We start from the raw sequence: 17,400 nt of genomic DNA, 5'->3' as shown, positions 1-17,400 counted from the left end.
GTCCCTCAAGGATCGGTATTGGGACCTGTACTTTTCAACTTGTTCATTAATGACCTAGAATTAGGAGTGAGCAGTGAAGTGGCCAAGTTTGCTGATGACACTAAATTGTTCAGGGTTGTTAAAACAAAAAGGGATTGCGAAGAGCTCCAAAAAGACCTCTCCAAACTGAGCGAATGGGCAGAAAAATGGCAAATGCAATTCAATATAAACAAGTGTAAAATTATGCATATTGGAGCAAAAAATCTGAATTTCACATATACGCTCATGGGGTCTGAACTGGCGGTGACCGACCAGGAGAGAGACCTCGGGGTTGTAGTGGACAGCACGATGAAAATGTCGACCCAGTGTGCGGCAGCTGTGAAAAAGGCAAATTCCATGCTAGCGATAATTAGGAAAGGTATTGAAAATAAAACAGCCGATATCATAATGCCATTGTATAAATCTATGGTGCGGCCGCATTTGGAATACTGTGTACAGTTCTGGTCGCCTCATCTCAAAAAGGATATTATAGAGTTGGAAAAGGTTCAGAAGAGGGCAACCAGAATGATCAAGGGGATGGAGCGACTCCCTTACGAGGAAAGGTTGCAGCATTTGGGGCTTTTTAGTTTAGAGAAAAGGCGGGTCAGAGGAGACATGATAGAAGTGTATAAAATTATGCATGGCATTGAGAAAGTGGATAGAGAAAAGTTCTTCTCCCTCTCTCATAATACTAGAACTCGTGGACATTCAAAGAAGCTGAATGTTGGAAGATTCAGGACAGACAAAAGGAAGTACTTCTTTACTCAGCGCATAGTTAAACTATGGAATTTGCTCCCACAAGATGCAGTAATGGCCACCAGCTTGGATGGCTTTAAAAGAAGATTAGACAAATTCATGGAGGACAGGGCTATCAATGGCTACTAGCTGTGATGGCTGTGCTCTGCCACCCTAGTCAGAGGCAGCATGCTTCTGAAAACCAGTTGCTGGAAGCCTCAGGACGGCAGAGTGTTCTTGCACTCGGGTCCTGCTTGCGGGCTTCCCCCAGGCACCTGGTTGGCCACTGTGAGAACAGGATGCTGGACTAGATGGGCCACTGGCCTGATCCAGCAGGCTCTTCTTATGTTCTTATGTTCTTAGTTGTTTACCGGGCCCAATTCAAGGTGTTGGTATTGACCTTTAAAACCCTATACGGTTTCGGCCCAGTTTATCTGAAGGAACGCCTCCAGTATCACCAATTATGCCGCCAAACAAGATCAGCCTCACAAGACCTTCTCTCGGTCCCACCGGTCAAAACAGCTAGGCTGGTGCGGACCAGAGAGAGGGCATTTTCGATTGTGGCCCCAACCCTCTGGAACTCACTCCCTTTGGACCTTCGACATGCCTCCTCCCTGATGGGTTTTCGCCGAGCCTTAAAGACCTGGCTATTCAGGCAGGTCTGTGGGATTTCTGGGGTGGACTAGTTTTTATGGTGTACTAATTGAAGGATGGTTTTAGATGAATTGATGTTATGGTTTGTTGACTGTATATTGATTTATATATTGTATTTTGCATTGCTGTAAGTCGCCCAGAGTGTCCGTTAGCTCGGACAGATAGGTGACTAACAAATAAAATTTTATTATTATTTATTATTATGCCTTGCAGATGTTTTGGACTCCAACTCCCATCACCCCTGACTATTGGCCATGCTGGCTGGGGCTGATGGGAGCTGGAGTCCAGGAATATATGGAGGGCACCAGAGTGGCAAGGGCTGAATTATATACCATATGAATTCATACCACCTGGGGATATGATTCTGAAAGGGTTCCCTATTCATATGACTCACAAATTCCCATCAAGTTATAGCAAAGATTTCTTGAGTCACCTTGCCCCTTTATACCCATATGTGATGAATTAATTTTTCCACAACATCTAGAAATAAAACTTTTTTGTACCAGGCATCAGTTGTTAATGTTGTACCAGGCATCAATTGTTACTCCCATCCTTATTTAATAACTAACCTGGCCACTGTTAGCATGAATATTACCATCTCTTCAGAATGTAAGTTTGTGACCTGCTCCAAGAAAATGGATGAGAACTCCAATTTGGGATCTTATAGGATTTTCTTCTTGATTACCATATCAATCTCTTATATTGTTCACACTTTGCCAAATGTTTTTCACAAAAGTTTTCTTCATAAATAAAAATATAAATAAATCAGCAGTAAAAACTGTTTTGCAGTTCCCTCCAAATATCTGGTATCAGAACTCACAGTGAAAGCTGTTGATGGCTGTAAGTACAGATCCTGCCTACAACAATCCCAGGAGGTAGGAGGCACAGGTTGGAATCCTATCACACTTACCTCCAAGTAAGTACCACTTTTAACTCTGTGGAATTTACTTCAGAGTAAACAGAGGATTGGACTGCACAGGCCCTAGGGCTAGCTCTGCTGACTAGAGCAGCAATGTGAGCCTGGGGAAGGCACCTTTGATGAGTTCAAAGGCACTCTAGCCACACTCTGTGTGTGCACCAAAAAGCCACCGTGGCTAATGTGAAAGATTTGGGCTCCAGGATTCAAAGCTGAAAACACCAAACTTAGGTTCAAGTTTAAGCTGCAATCCTAAATGCACTTAAAAGCTCAATTGAACACACTGGGATTTACTTCTGAGTAAAAGTACTTAGAACTGCACTGCAAGCACTTAAGTTTCTTCTGTGCATCTAACTGCAAAAGGGAGGTTATGTCATATTTTCTTAGCCGGGGGAGGACCACCTTTTACCATAGATATTCTCTACTCTTTTTGAACAGTAGCAAAATTATGTCTAGTATAGCTGGTGGAATACAGAATAATAGAATTTTAGAGCTGGAAGGGACCTTAGAGATCATCCAACCCAGCCCCGTCAGTGCATTGTCCTACTGTGTAAGTAGCCAAATATATTCATATGCATCAGGGCTCAAATTAGAGGGGCAGACTGCCAGGCCCTCTACACCTTTTGTGATGACTTCCTTAGGTAATGTTTTAGAATGCTAAGGGGCGTGTGATGACGATGATTTGCTCCGCTTCATTTCCCAAGATTCCCTGAGAGACTCCCACGGTGTGGATCTGTTTCACAAGAAGTTGACATCGCAGGGGACGAGGCATGAGATTGCCTTTGGCGTTTACATTTCAGTGTTTCCAAATACTATAACCCTCAAAATCCTTTCCCTCCGTTTTCTTCTTTTTCGCACTCCACGTCTTTTTCTACCCTTTTATTTGTCTCCAACGCCACAACAGGGATTTCAATACAAGCAGGAACCATAACGTCAGGGCCGTTTGTTCCCAACCGGACTCAGCCACCCGATGCCCACTTTGTTTTGACGGCCCAGCTGGACCCCGCCTCTCCGCGCGAAACCATTGGATGTCCCGGCAGCTTCTGGCGCTCTCATTGGCCGAGAAGATTCATCCGGGAGGTTCGTCAGCGCCCAGGTGGGGGAAGCCTGTCGCTCGCTGGAAGTTGGAAGGGCGGAAAACTGACGGTAACTATGGTAACGGGGCCTAGTGCCTGCCTCTAAGCCCTGGGTTCAAGGCCCAAAGGTGTTTATCATTCCCTGAGCCTTTGCTTCTTCGGCCGTTGGGTTCCTGAGTGGGAGAGAATGGGAATCTCTTCCTCAGGTCCTACTTTCTCTTCTTCGAAGCCCTACAAAATTGGGGCCTGGGAAGGGGAATGGTAGCTTGCAAGAGAGCGAGCGAGACATGCTGGGGGGATGGCCTCTGTATTTGAGGAGGGGAGATCGTGTGTATTGTGGAGGGATTACATTGCTCTTTGGGGACAGCTTGACCTGGGGAAGGTAGGGGTCACTGCCAAGAAACATAACCACCTTTCCATTCTCTTGCTGAAATATATAATCTATCTACCTATTGCCCAAGCTGCTATTTGGGCTTGGGGCAGCTTGCAGCAGATTCACCACCAGAAATTAACTCTAAATGAATGGCTGTAAGTGCTTCATGTGTTGTCTAACACAAAATAAAACAGTAGAGTGGATGAGGGAGTTGAAAGTGTGTAATTGGTTGTGAACCAGACAGTCTAATGTTCAAATGTAGCTGCAAGCAAGCTCGTTGCCAGGTTTTAGGGGATCTTTGGTCCTACAGATGTTGCTGAAGTCCAACTCCTATTATCCTTGGCTGTTACCCATGCTTGCTAGGGCTAATGGGAGGTATAGTTCAGCAACATCTGGAGAGCCAAAGATCCCTCTACCCCGAGGTATCCTTGCCATTTGCAGAGTGAGTGAAAAAATAAAGTCTATCTATCTTAACAGGATTCTAAATGTAGTGTATCTGAAGCATTTTGAAAAAATTGAAAATCACAGTGTAAATAATAATGTATTATTTTATTATATCATTTTTATTTCTGCGTATTGTTTTTATGTAAACAGCTTTGTGAGGTTAACCTGCAAAGCCGTATATGGGTACCCTCAATTAGCAAATAGATCTTTACATTCACACTTAATATTGCTCTGTATCACATTGCAACCAACAACTCGGTGCAATTGTATGCATGTCTACTCAAAAATAAGTACTTCTGAGCTCAGTGGGACCTACAGGTAAGTGTGCATAAGATTGCAGTCGTAATGTAATAAGCACTTGAACTGTAAATTACTAAGTGTAGATTCCTGTTCTGTCTGGTGCTTCAACTTCATTACTGAGCTTTTTTAAAAAAGTGAACAAAATTAACACAGTTGGTTCAACTACAAGATTAAGAAATGGGAAATTTTAATTTAAAAAAAAACTATTTTAACTTGAGATTCTGTATAGCAGAAATTCTGTATAGTTGTCACAGCACCAAAACACATGTTGCAAAACCTGTAAAAGTTCCAATTTAATTAGAGTCAGAATGTTGTCTCCTTGCCAGAAATACAAGTGTGAATTTAGCCTCTAGCGTTAGAGATTCAGTGCAGTGTGCGTGTGCTGGGGATAAGGCAATAGAAGACAGAAAAGGTTCTTAGAGTTGTGGAAGCTGAATACTTTTCTGCAAGCAAATATTCAAATGCCATCCAGTGTGGTGTTGTGGTTAAGGTGTTGGACTATGACCTGGGAGACCAGGGTTTGAATCCCCACACAGCCATGAAGCTCACTGGGTGACTTTGGGCCAGTCACTGCCTCTCAGCCTCAGAGGAAGGCATTGGTAAACCTCTTCTGAATACCGCTTACCATGAAAACCGTCTTCATAGGGTCACCATAAGTCGGAATCGACTTGAAGGCAGTCCATTTCCATTTCTCCAAAATCTCAAGAAATAATGTAGGCTGGGGGGTGTATATGGAAGATGGGAATACTCACTCTACCTGACTGAACTTTTTCTTCTTTTTTAAGTCTTTGTTGAGGCATTTCTTATTGTGGTAGAGGATGACAGAAAGGCTGTTGCACTCTCCAAATCTCAGAAAGATTGTGTTTCTCTAGAGAATCTCTTCTTTGTCTTCCACCAGTGCTCTTAACATGCCTCCTGGGAAGGTGGCACATAAGGAAGCCTTGGTCCTGCAGTGTGAATGGGACATGTGCAGCTTTGTGGCCTCAAAGATGGAGGAGTTCTGTGAACATGTGTCCAAGCACTTGCAGCAGCATCTCCATGGCAAAGATGAGGATGATGAAGTGGATTCTCTCGGTAAGGGGTACAGTAAAAAAAGTGACTGGCTCTGAATTAGTCATTAGTGTAAGTTACAGCGTTACGCTCTGAAAACTGTTCCATTTGTACAGTCCCTCACCAGCTCTTTCTCCATCCCTGCCAAAATGATTGCACTGACTTTTTTTATTTGATTAATTTGATTTTGATTTGATTAATTAGGAAAAAATGTAGTCGGAATCCAAGTTCACTTCAGTGTTTTACAAACTAGGGAGCAGGCCTCCAGGTGTAGTGTTGGGCACCAAAAGTGGGGATGCTACAGCTCTGCATTTTTAATTGGTAATAGCCCTATAAAGAGTTAATGCCTAGGGTATGCCAAAGTGTGGTCAAGATCACACTGGGATTGTGAGAAGTGAGTTTGCAGGTCCTTCACTGTGTGGAATTTAGGCAGTGTGGAGTGGCAGACTGGGAGCGCAAGAGCCAAGCAGATAAACCCAAGATGGCTTCAAGGTGCCTGGTGAAATTGTGGGGGTCCTAATCAGCGTAGAAAAGGGTGGTACAGTTTGATGACATCTGAGAAACAAAGACTTTTACCTATTTTTTTTTTAATGAAGGCATGTCAATAGGCTTGCTCATAAGTTAGAATGGTATTTCACAAAAGGCACCCAAAACTGTGGGAGGGAAGACCCAGACACTTGCCTAGAACAGAAATGTTCTGAGAAAGACTCTTTGTTGTTTGTACTGTGAAGAAAGCTTACCATTCCCTTTCCTACTTATGGAGAAGAATATCTTTGAAAGGTCTTCTGGTTCATGCATACAACCCTTTGGACCTGCAGACCTAACCTACCTGCCCTAAATGCCATTTCCTGTGTTCTTGCATTTCAGAAGAATACGCCTGCCTCTGGCAGGAGTGTGGGTTCTGTTCTCCCGAGAGCCCTGCAGAGCTGGTCCGCCATGTTTACTTCCACTGTTACCACACCAAGCTCAAGCAGTGGGGACTGCATGCCTTACAGAGCCAATTGGACCTGACTCCCTGTCAGCTGGACTTTCAGAGCCGGAACATTATTCCTGAGATCCAGGAGAACTTCCTCTGCCTCTGGGAGTACTGCGAGGTGAGAAACACAGGATGGGTAGGGAGGTACTTCCAGGTGAGTCATCTAGGTGGGTGTGGTTGTTGCCTGTTCTGTGAATGAAGTTGTAAAACAGCCAGATTCTAAGAGGAATGCAATGGAGTTGGTGAGTGTATGGTATGTCAAAGAGATGGAACTGTAACTAAACTACATTTTTTCCAAGCCAATACAAATTTGTGCAAATTCACTTAATTTGCAGAAGTATCTTCATTCTGCACACTTTTAAACGAGAGAACTATTGGGGAGAGACAGCCTTGCCTCCCCATAATATGTAGTTAGGGCCATACTCCTGTACACTGCATTGAAAGCTATTTTTAAATGGAGTTGGGATTGCTATTAGAAGAAAAAGAGAAAAATCTCGGGATGTGCATGCAAGCTGGCATATGTACCAGGAGCAGCTGAATGGATCACAGCCCCTTTTCACTGTTGTCTTTTTGGGAAAGTGGGGTATGAGAGCACAGTTGTAGCTGAAGAGGTATGAGCAAAATATGAAAAGAGGAATATCAGGCACAGTAACACTTACCATTTTTCCTCTGAATGTTGGATGTCTTTTTAGGTGCTTCTGATTCATTTTCAAATGGATTTCTGCACCAAATGTTTCCTAATCTTCTTTTTCAAGTCCTCCTTCACTTCACTGAGGCTTAAGCCAGAAAAGGCTTGATAGTTTCTTTTTGTGATTAGAATTGAGATTCACATGGATCTAAATCTTATTGTAGAACCTTTATTTTGTTGTAAGCTGGCCTATAACAGATGTTCTCTGGCATTTCTTTGCTGTCCCACTCACCATCTCCTCATTTCCCTATCTTCCCATCAGAGAGATTTTGATAACCCCGAATGGTTCTACAGACATGTGGAGGATCACAGTTTCTGTACAGAGTACAAGGCAGTTGGGAAGGAGAATCACATGGTCTTCTGTGGCTGGAAAGGTAGGGGTTAAGTTTCTATGGGAATCCTTGGGGTTTGGGGGAGGTGGGTGTACACAGTGGCACTTGGAAAATCTTAGCAGCTCAAATTTTTCCTGTTGCTTTGGATCTGGAACAATATTCTAGAATTTTAAAAAAATCTTTTTCACATTTGTATTGAACATATTTATTATTTATTCATTTATGTATAAAAGTATTTCTGTACCACCATTTCATAAAATATCAGGATGGTGTATTATTATTATTATTATTATTATTGTTGTTGTTATTGTTATTATTATTATTATCCCGCCCTTCCTCCCAATAGGAGACCAAGGCAGCAAACAAAAACACTAAAAACATTCTAAAACATCTTAAAAACAGACTTTAAAACATATTAAAATAAGACATCTTTAAAAACATCTTAAAAAGCAATTCCCCCACAAACACAGACGATAAAAACACCATTAAAGATGCAAATAATAATTAAACACTGGCTAATTAAACAGCTGCAGAGGCCTGTCGGTATAAAAAAATCTTCAAGAGATGCCTGAAAGTAAAAAACGAGGATGCCTGCTGAATTTCTGTTGGAAGAGTGTTCCACAGCATAGAACAGATGCTACTAAATGCCTGATATTTGATTGAGGACAGTCAGGCCTCTGTAACATGAAGGGTAACTAACAGCACTCCTCCAGATGATCTCATAATTTATAATACATAATTAACTTATTATATTTAAATTTAAATTTATATCCCACCCTTCCTCTGAGAAAGGAGGCAGCAAACAAGCAACAAAACACTAAAAACATCTTAAAAACAAAACATCTTTTAAAAACATCTTTAAAAAGGAGTCTAACACAGATGCAAACTGAGATATGGTCTCTATACAAAGGCTTGTTGAAATAGGAAAGTCTTCAGTTAGGCACCGAAAAGATAACAGAGACAGCACCTGTCTAGTATTTAAAGGGAGGGAATTCGAAAGGGTAGGTGCCGCAACACTATAGGTCTGCTTCCTGTGTTTTATGGAATTATACCTCCTGATGAGGTGGTAGCTGCAGGACATTCTCACCTGCAGAGTGCAGTGTCCAACTAGGTATATAAGGGGTAAGACAGTTTTTCAGGTAGCCTGGTCCAAAGCTTTATGGGGCTTTATACAGCGAAACCAATACCTTGAACTTAGCCCAGTAGCTAATGGGCAGCCAGTGCAATTCTTTCAGCAACGGGTAACAAGTTGGTGATTTCCTGCCCCAGTTAGCAGTCACACTGCCGCATGTGCACCAGCTACATCTTCAGACCAACCTCATGGGCAGCCTCATATAGAACGCATTACAGTAATCCAGCCTGGAGGTTACCAGTGCATGGACAACAATGGTCAGATTATCTTGGTCCAGAAACGGCCACAGCTGTCTGCCAACCAAAGCTAGTAAAAGGCTTTCCTATCCACTTAGGTCACCTGGACCTCTGGTAGGGATAGAGCCACATTTTGGTGGCCATTCTATTTTCGCTCCATCAAACTTCCTTCCAGTACCGCTTTGTCAGGGATCAATGTTTGCTATTTGCTATAATATAAATACTGATTCTTTTTTCGACATAAAAATATCAGTATTAATATCAATGTTTTGAGGGAAATATCAGTATTAATATTGATATTTTTGAGGCAAATTTAAAAAGAAATCCATTTCAGCCACAGAAAACCACTAGAAGAAAACCAGATCTACAAGGACAAACAAAAATGAATAAATAAGAAGTACGGTGTCAAATTTGAATTTTGCAAAATTTGAGCACATCCCTAACCTCTAGCGACAAAGATGGATCCAGGAGCATCCCCCAGGGTACGAACATACTGTTTCAAAGGAAGTACAGCCCCATCCAAAGCAGGCTATTGACCAATTATATAATTAACACCTGCTCAGGACAAATAACATTCTAAGCATTCTTCCCCTTGTATCTAGATTGTGACTGCACCTTCAAAGGCCGCTGTAAGTTGCGCGAACACCTGCGCAGCCACACGCAGGAGAAGGTAGTGGCTTGTCCTACCTGTGGTGGAATGTTCTCCAACAACACCAAGTTCTTTGACCACATCCGCCGGCAGACCGCTTTAGAACGTGAGTGCCTGAGCATCCAAGCAGGCAGGGCCAGAGGTGCAGCAACTGACATACACGGGGAGGTACTCGGTGAGGGAAAGGCTTCCCTCCTGACCCTTGCCAGTCACAAACAGCGCATGGGAGAATGTTTGAGGGGGTGGATGTCCTCTGTGAACGTTTCAGTAATAAACTCTAGAAAGGATTTGCACCTAGATAGAAAGACAAGTTGCTGTCCAAGTCTTCCTCCTCTCTGATTTGCCCTCATGTGCTCCCACCTCTTTACAGAACAGCGATTCCAGTGTTCCCACTGCTCCAAGAGGTTTGCCACAGAGAGGTTGCTGCGTGATCATATGAGGAACCATGGTATGTTGTAGCGGGAGCTGCGCCTTCTCTCCCCTCCCCAGTTCTCCCCCTCCCTGTGGTGACTGAGATCTCGTCTCCTTTCTTTTGGACAGTCAACCACTACAAGTGCCCCCTGTGTGACATGACCTGCCCTCTGCCCTCCTCCCTGCGCAACCACATCCGCTTCCGGCACAGCGAGGAGCGGCCTTTCAAGTGCAATTACTGTGACCACAGGTAAACTGAGGCTGGTCCAGGGAGAGGGAAGTAGAATTACAGAGCAAGGGGCAGGAGAAGCCCGGGGACCGAAAGCAAGCAGCATTTTTGCAAGTGATGTGAAGGAGATGGTTTTTCTCACTGGCAGGGAAATCGTTGTGCTTTCTGTTCACATTTTGAAGTGAGCAGCTCATTCTTGTTGTCTTAAGACTTTGGTAATGACAAAGACTTGAGTGGCAACAGAAAAGGGTTGTCACTTAAATTGGGATGGAAACATAGAGGCAACTGTTTAATACTGTGTTTGGCCCAGAGTAGCATAATGCTGTTGCAGCATTAAATTCCTAAGCTACCCACCTATCCAACAGGGGTGGGGTGAAATTTAATCAAAGAAGCCACCATACTTAATTCAAATAATATTCAAATATCTGTAGGTTCAAGGACTCATCTGTCAGGTTGCTATTGTCCACTTCTCTGGGAAAAATGTATTTATTTTCAGTTTGGAAATTTCTGTGCCACCAGTATAAAACTCACAGGGGTGCATATGTTAAAATGGTAAAAACAAATATATATCTATCGCTACAAACATAAATCTAGCAGAACAACCACAGTCAAAACAAAATGATAACATTCAGCAGGATAGATAAAAATAAACTGAAAACCAGCTTATGTTGAATGCTGGAATGCGGGGAAATAGAAAAGCCTTTGTTGTTGGAATGTCATCAGAATTGACACCAAGTGAGCTTTGCTGGGGAGGGCATTCCATAAACAGCCAAGAAGACCCTAGTCTGCAGGTAGCGGGGTGACCCAAAGGGTAGTGATGTAATGTATTGTTGTTAAATTGTACGTCGCCTAGAGTGGCCATTGGCCAGATAGGCGACCCACAAATTAAATTATTATTATTATTATTATTATAGCTTCTGTTGAGTATCGTAGAATGTGGGCATGTTTATTTGGTGGAAAGCAGTCCCTCTAGTACTTGGGTCCAAAACTGACAGGGCAATTCAGTCTTAATGCATGACTTTAGCAAAAAAAATGGCAAGCCATGACTTGATCTTGTGACATCCATCTAGTCTCTGTACTTGGGAGCTCTTCTGCACTCTGCTTGAAAACAGCAGAGCTGCTGTCTTTAGCAGAGGAGGCCCAAGCATGCCAGAGTTTTAGATCCTTCCTCTTGGCTGTTCCTTCCAGCTGTAAGAATCTCATTGATCTCCGGAAGCACTTGGATACACACAGCAAAGAGCCGGCCTACCGCTGCGAGTTCGAGGCCTGCAACTTCAGCGCCCGGTCCCTCTGCTCCATCAAGCTGCACTACAAGAAGGTTCACGAGGTGGGACAGAGTTGCAGAGCCTGAGGCTGTTGCCTCTATCATTTCGAAAAGAGCATCAAGAACCCAGGGAGGACAAGAACCTTTGCAGAATTCCTACAGCATATGGTCATGGTTAGAAAATGCCAAGGGCCTCCGCTAAAGTGAAATTTAGTTTTCCAGCAAAAGGGTACAGCATATAGATGATGGATATCTGCATCAGCTAATTTTGTGTGATTATGTCTCTGAAAATTCTGTAGTCATATGGAGGGGTGAAGAACTATTGACGTTCTAAACTTCACTGCTGGGAATTCAGTTCACTTCCTTCTTTGGTGTTAAAGATTCACTACCCTGTCTTTTTTGGCCATGGCCTGTCTTTATGTTGTTGAAGTACAGCTTCTATCATGACCAGTTATCAGGAATGATGGGAGTTGTAGCCCAACATCATCTGGAGGGCACCACGTTGGCTTTCCCTGCTCTAGAAACTTGCTTTAAAAAAACCAACAACAACAATGGAAGCTGAAGTTCACAGCATGCTAAATTTCGCATCCAGGACCAATTTTTGTTCTTGAGTGATGTATTGGCAGAATATAGCTGTGCCTTACCACTGTTGTGCTGACCAGAAAGAATGGTAGTGGGTAGAAAGTTTCCAGCCAAGAAAAAGATGTAAACCTTTGCTTTCTCTTTTGAATCCCTTCAGGGAGATTCGGAGCCCCGGTACAAGTGCCACGTCTGTGACAAATGTTTCACTCGCGGAAACAACCTTACCGTGCACCTCAGGAAAAAACACCAGTTCAAGTGGCCTTCAGGTCATCCTCGCTTCAGGTATATGAACTTAAGGCTAGGCGTTAATCCTTCCTGCCTCCAGTTAGTGTTACCATATTTGCAGGCTATGAGGTTTAAAAAAGACCCTCCGTGGCGCAGAGGGGTAAGCGGCGGTAACACAGCCGAAGCTCTGCTCACGGCCGGAGTTCGATTCCAATGGAAGGAGGAAGTCGAATCTCCGGTAAAAGGGGTCGAGGTCCACTCAGCCTTCCATCCATCTGTGGTCGGTAAAATGAGTACCCGGCATATGCTGGGGGGTAAAGAAAAGCTGAGGACGGAACTAGCAATCCCACCCCATATATATGGTCTGCCTAGTAAACGTCGCAAGACGTCACCCTAAGAGTCGAAACGACTCGCACTATAAGTGCGGGGACACCTTTACCTTTTATGAGGTTTAAAAGGCTATTTCAGTGACATTTCAGGAGGGGGGGGTCCTGCAAGATTTTGAGGAGGAAACTCACCTTGCTGCTCCAGCTGGCTAGTGGCCACCATCTCGTACCTAAGGGCTTTCTGAGAAAAACAGAATTGGAGCTGCCAGCTGACCAGGAGCTCTAGTGAGTTCCCTTGTAAATATTGTGCCCCCACCCCTAAAAGGCAAATATGGATATTTATGCCTTTCTTTTGTCCCAGACATCTTCCCCCTCTCCCAAGAATTTGGGCTGGACTTTCGAGCTGTTGAAAGTTTGGCCCAAACCTACATGGTCTTCCTGGCCTCTTCCTTCAGGCTGCACAGAACATGCAAGGCGACTAATTGGGGAGCAAGCCTGCTGCTCCTCTGTCCACCACATGCCCAAGGCTAGGCCAAGGCATACTGCCATCAGGCTGGAGCTAGGATCAGAAATGAGAATGGTTCTGGTTGCTGGAGTCCAGGGGGCTGTGCTAGGCAGAACAGTCATGATGGACTCTTGATCAGAGCTTGGAAAAGTTACTTTTTTGAACTACAATTCCCATCAGCCCCAGCCAGCATGGTCACTGGATTGGGCTGATGGGAGTTGTAGTTAAAAAAAGTAACTTTTCCAAGCTCTGCAGTCTTGATATACCCTCCATCCTCCTCAGGGAGGAAAGAAGGAAGAGGTGGCTTCTGCTCTGAGCCCATAGCTTAGGGGCAAAAACTGAACCTCCAGCTCCTTATGGCGGGTTGACGGCGGGACAGGAATTTAAGGAGCCTGTGGACTCCTCGTAACAGCATTGTCTCCAGAAAGGCACTGCAGCAGTCTCTGAAATTGTCAGCTCTGTGCTCCTTTCAAGAACCACTAGGTGGGGCAGCTGGGCATCCGGCTCTGGTACTGCAAAAACGTGTGTATTTCCTCTTCGACAGAACTTTGACTCGCTTCCCATTGTATCAATACCCAGGTGGGATGGAATTTTTTTCTTCCGTGGAGCCGCGGATGGCCCCTAAGGCATTTTCTCACCTTGCAGTGAGATTTCCATATAAAAGATTATCATGTGAATTTGCCCAGTAGGTGGCATGACACCTTTCCAGCGTGGAACTTTGCAAGTTGGCTGTCTCTTATATCTGCTGTCTCTTAAGTTGTCTGGCGTTGTGACTTTGGCCCTGGCAGATCCTGCATGCCAACAGCTTAGAATCCACTCGCAGTAGCAGCCTGCTGTAATGGCTGAGGCCACACTAATTCTCCTCCCCCCTCCAACCCCACCCAGGTACAAGGAACACGAGGACGGCTACATGCGGCTGCAGCTGGTGCGCTACGAAAGCGTGGAACTGACAGAGCAGCTGCTGAAGGACCGGGAGAAGCAGGGGGAGGCCCTGGACGACACAGCCCAGTGTGTGGTGCTGGCAGGGGCCGAGGGCAGCCTGCAGGGCATCATCCTAGAGCCGCCCACGGAGGAAGCTGCTGGTGCGGACTTGCAAGTTGCCACGCCCCCCCCAGGCCCTGCTCAACTGGGGGCCGATGCATCGCCAGATCAAGAGCCAAGCGCCCCCTCCAGCCCCATCATCCGCGTTGTGAACAGGACCAATGAACGCGGGGAGAGTGAGACTGTCTATTACGTTATGGCCAATGCACCTTCTGAGAGCCGGGCAGTTGTGCCTGGCGGGTTTGCCACGGACCTGGAGGAGAACGTCATGGACAGGCTTCAGAAGACAGCGGAGGAACTGGGCATCCAGATTGTGTGAGGCTCCTGCCTGAGTGTGGAGCTCCAGGCCCTTGTCCCCAGCCTCAGGAGCTGGACTGGGATTGCAGATGCCCTGCTTTGGCTCCCTGTGCTTCTGTAATGCACATCATGAGAACCAAAAGATGCCACCCGGAGAAGGGAGAAAGGGACTGTGGGTTGGTTTAGTTCTCTTAAGCAGCACTCCAGAGGCTCCAGGCTCAGCACAGATGCTTTCCTCTGTCCTCCTGCCAGAGGGATCCGGTGGGTGGTCTGGCTAAAGGAAGACGGGAGCCACCTTCTGGGATAGTCAGTGTGGAACACAGGGGCTGGTTCACCTGTCAGCTGCATGGTGATGTTGTCTGGTGTGCATAGTGCACAGTGCTGTGGAGCCCATCCTGGGAATGTGAAATATCGGGGCTGAGTTGAAGCACTGCATAGTCCAAGAATCTGTTTCTCGTGCTGCCTGCCTTGAAAGATCCCCTGCCGGAAGCATTTATCTTTCCTTTGACGGCTTCCTGGCCGGCCCCCTTCCTTGCTGTGAGCCCCATGCTCAGGCTCTGCAGTTCTCTGGTACACACATAAACTGTTGGTCTCCCTGTCTCTTGAAACATGTTCTGGCACCTAACTTGCCCAGCATAGACAATAATACTTGACCTAGTCTGTGTCTGTGTTCCTTCCAAGCTACTCTGCCTTTGAGTGTTCCAAGACAGTTCTGGCACCGTTATCTCATAGGCTCTTCTGTTGCCTGTGGATGAGGAACGTGAGCATTTGAGAGCCACTTCTTTCCAGCTGCCACCCCACAGTTAGTTGCTTCGTCCCCCCCTTTTGTAGTTGTTGTTGTTAAGGCCCCTCTTGCGTTATCTTTGTGGCATGGGAGTCCCTTGGGTAATGTAGGAAGCTGCAGGCTTTGTGAGCAGAGCTCACTCTGTGGCTCTTCCCCCCCCCTTACTTGAGCAGCACTGGAAGGAATTGCTGCAACAGCATGGAGAGACAGAGCAAAAAAAAGGGGGGGGGAGATAATTCTTGCCATGAGGTCCTCTCCCACATTGTGTTTCCAGCTCCTGGCTCACAAGGTTTGTGTTGGAACAAAAATTATAATTAAAAAAAACCCCTACCAGGTCTTGTTTCAGTGTGATGTTTGCTGCAATCTATCCTAGAGGTGCACATGTTTGAGTCAGACTTGAGAGGCATGTGGCAGTTCAACAGCCCAAATCCTGTTTGAGTCGGGGGTGGAAGTGAGGCTGCCATAGCTGATGAGTGGCATGGAGCGGCATCCTGGCACAGTTTCCTTTGGAAAGACTTTGGGGGTGGGTTTTGCAGACATGCTCAGTGTTATTGGTGGTTGTTCTTATTACCTACCCTTCACCACAAGATCCGAGGATGGATCACAAGAATTTAAAATACAGGAATACCTTGCATTAACGTACTCAGTGGGACCAGAGCGAGTACGTGAACCGAAAATGTCCTTAAAGTGAAGCACTACCTTTTAAAACTTTTTTTACCTCTCCTTCATGCAGAGCCTCAAAGCCCCGTGCTAAAGCCTGTGCTGCTGCACCTCCCAGCTGATTGCGATTGCGCCTCTCAGCTGATTTAATTTAACTTAATCCTCAGTGGGGACCGGGACCTGGTGCGAGATGTAAGTGTTGTTGAACCGATTGGGAGCAGTGACCACAGTGTTATTAAATTAAACATACATGTAACTGGCCAATTGCCAAGAAAATCCAACACGGTCACATTTGACTTCAAAAGAGGAAACTTCACAAAAATGAGGGGATTGGTAAAAAGAAAGCTGAAAAACAAAGTCCAGAGGGTCACATCACTCGAAAATGCTTGGAAGTTGTTTAAAAACACTATATTAGAAGCTCAACTGGAGTGCATACCGCAGATCAGAAAAGGTACCGCCAGGGCCAAGAAGATACCAGCATGGTTAACGAGCAAAGTCAAGGAAGCTCTTAGAGGCAAAAAGTCTTCCTTCAGAAAATGGAAGTCTTGTCCAAATGAAGAAAATAAAAAAGAACACAAACTCTGGCAAAAGAAATGCAAGAAGACAATAAGGGATGCTAAAAAAGAATTTGAGGAGCACATTGCTAAGAACATAAAAACCAACAACAAAAAATTCTATAAATACATTCAAAGCAGGAGACCATCTAGGGAGACAATTGGACCCTTGGATGATAAGGGAGTCAAAGGTGTACTAAAGAACGATAAGGAGATTGCAGAGAAGCTAAATTAATTCTTTGCATCTGTCTTCACAGTGGAAGATATAGGGCAGATCCCTGAACCTGAACTAACATTTGCAGGAAGGGATTCTGAGGAACTAAGACAAATAGTGGTAACGAGAGAGGAAGTTCTAAGCTTAATGGATAATATAAAAACTGACAAATCACCGGGCCCGGATGGCATCCACCTGAGAGTTCTCAAAGAACTCAAATGTGAAATTGCTGATCTGCTAGCTAAAATATGTAACTTGTCCCTTGGGTCCTCCTCCGTGCCTGAGGACTGGAAAGTGGCAAATGTAACGCCAATCTTCAAAAAGGGACCCAGAGGGGATCCCGGAAATTACAGGCCAGTTAGCTTAACTTCTGTCCCTGGAAAACTGGTAGAAAGTATTATTAAAGCTAGATTAACTAAGCACATAGAAGAACAAGCCTTGCTGAATCAGAGCCAGCATGGCTTCTGCAAGGGAAAGTCCTGTCTCAGTAACCTATTAGAATTCTTTGAGAGTGTCAACAAGCATATAGATAGAGGTGATCCAGTGGACATAGTGTACTTAGACTTTCAAAAAGCGTTTGACAAGGTACCTCACCAAAGGCTTCTGAGGAAGCTTAGCAGTCATGGAATAAGAGGAGAGGTCCTCTTGTGGATAAGAAATTGGTTAAGAAGCAGAAAGCAGAGAGTAGGAATCAACGGACAGTTCTCCCAATGGAGGGCTGTAGAAAGT

General features: G+C 44.9%; 1 protein-coding gene across 6 annotated transcripts; it reads left to right on the top strand.

Moving 5' to 3' along the window:
* The first annotated feature begins 3,026 nt into the window (after positions 1-3,026).
* HINFP (histone H4 transcription factor) lies at positions 3,027-15,572 on the top strand. Of its 6 annotated transcripts, none has more exons than XM_061593069.1 (10): positions 3,027-3,469; positions 5,415-5,590; positions 6,434-6,660; positions 7,493-7,604; positions 9,533-9,685; positions 9,950-10,027; positions 10,120-10,240; positions 11,408-11,546; positions 12,223-12,347; positions 14,007-15,572. In XM_061593069.1, the coding sequence occupies exons 2-10, from the start codon at positions 5,425-5,427 to the stop codon at positions 14,479-14,481; spliced, it is 1,596 nt and encodes a 531-aa protein (XP_061449053.1). In that variant the 5' UTR covers positions 3,027-3,469; positions 5,415-5,424; the 3' UTR covers positions 14,482-15,572. The 6 variants fall into 6 exon arrangements, with proteins under 6 accessions (XP_061449053.1, XP_061449055.1, XP_061449056.1 ...); XM_061593071.1 differs by having other exon boundaries at positions 3,027-3,527; XM_061593072.1 differs by lacking the exon at positions 3,027-3,469 and adding an exon at positions 3,549-3,605.
* The last annotated feature ends 1,828 nt before the right edge of the window (positions 15,573-17,400 follow it).

This window comes from Rhineura floridana, chromosome 12 (genome assembly GCF_030035675.1).
Source record: "Rhineura floridana isolate rRhiFlo1 chromosome 12, rRhiFlo1.hap2, whole genome shotgun sequence".
NCBI classification, from domain to species: Eukaryota; Metazoa; Chordata; class Lepidosauria; order Squamata; family Rhineuridae; genus Rhineura; species Rhineura floridana.
Note: the sequence above shows the minus strand (reverse complement) of the source record. Positions and strands in the feature narration are given on the sequence as shown.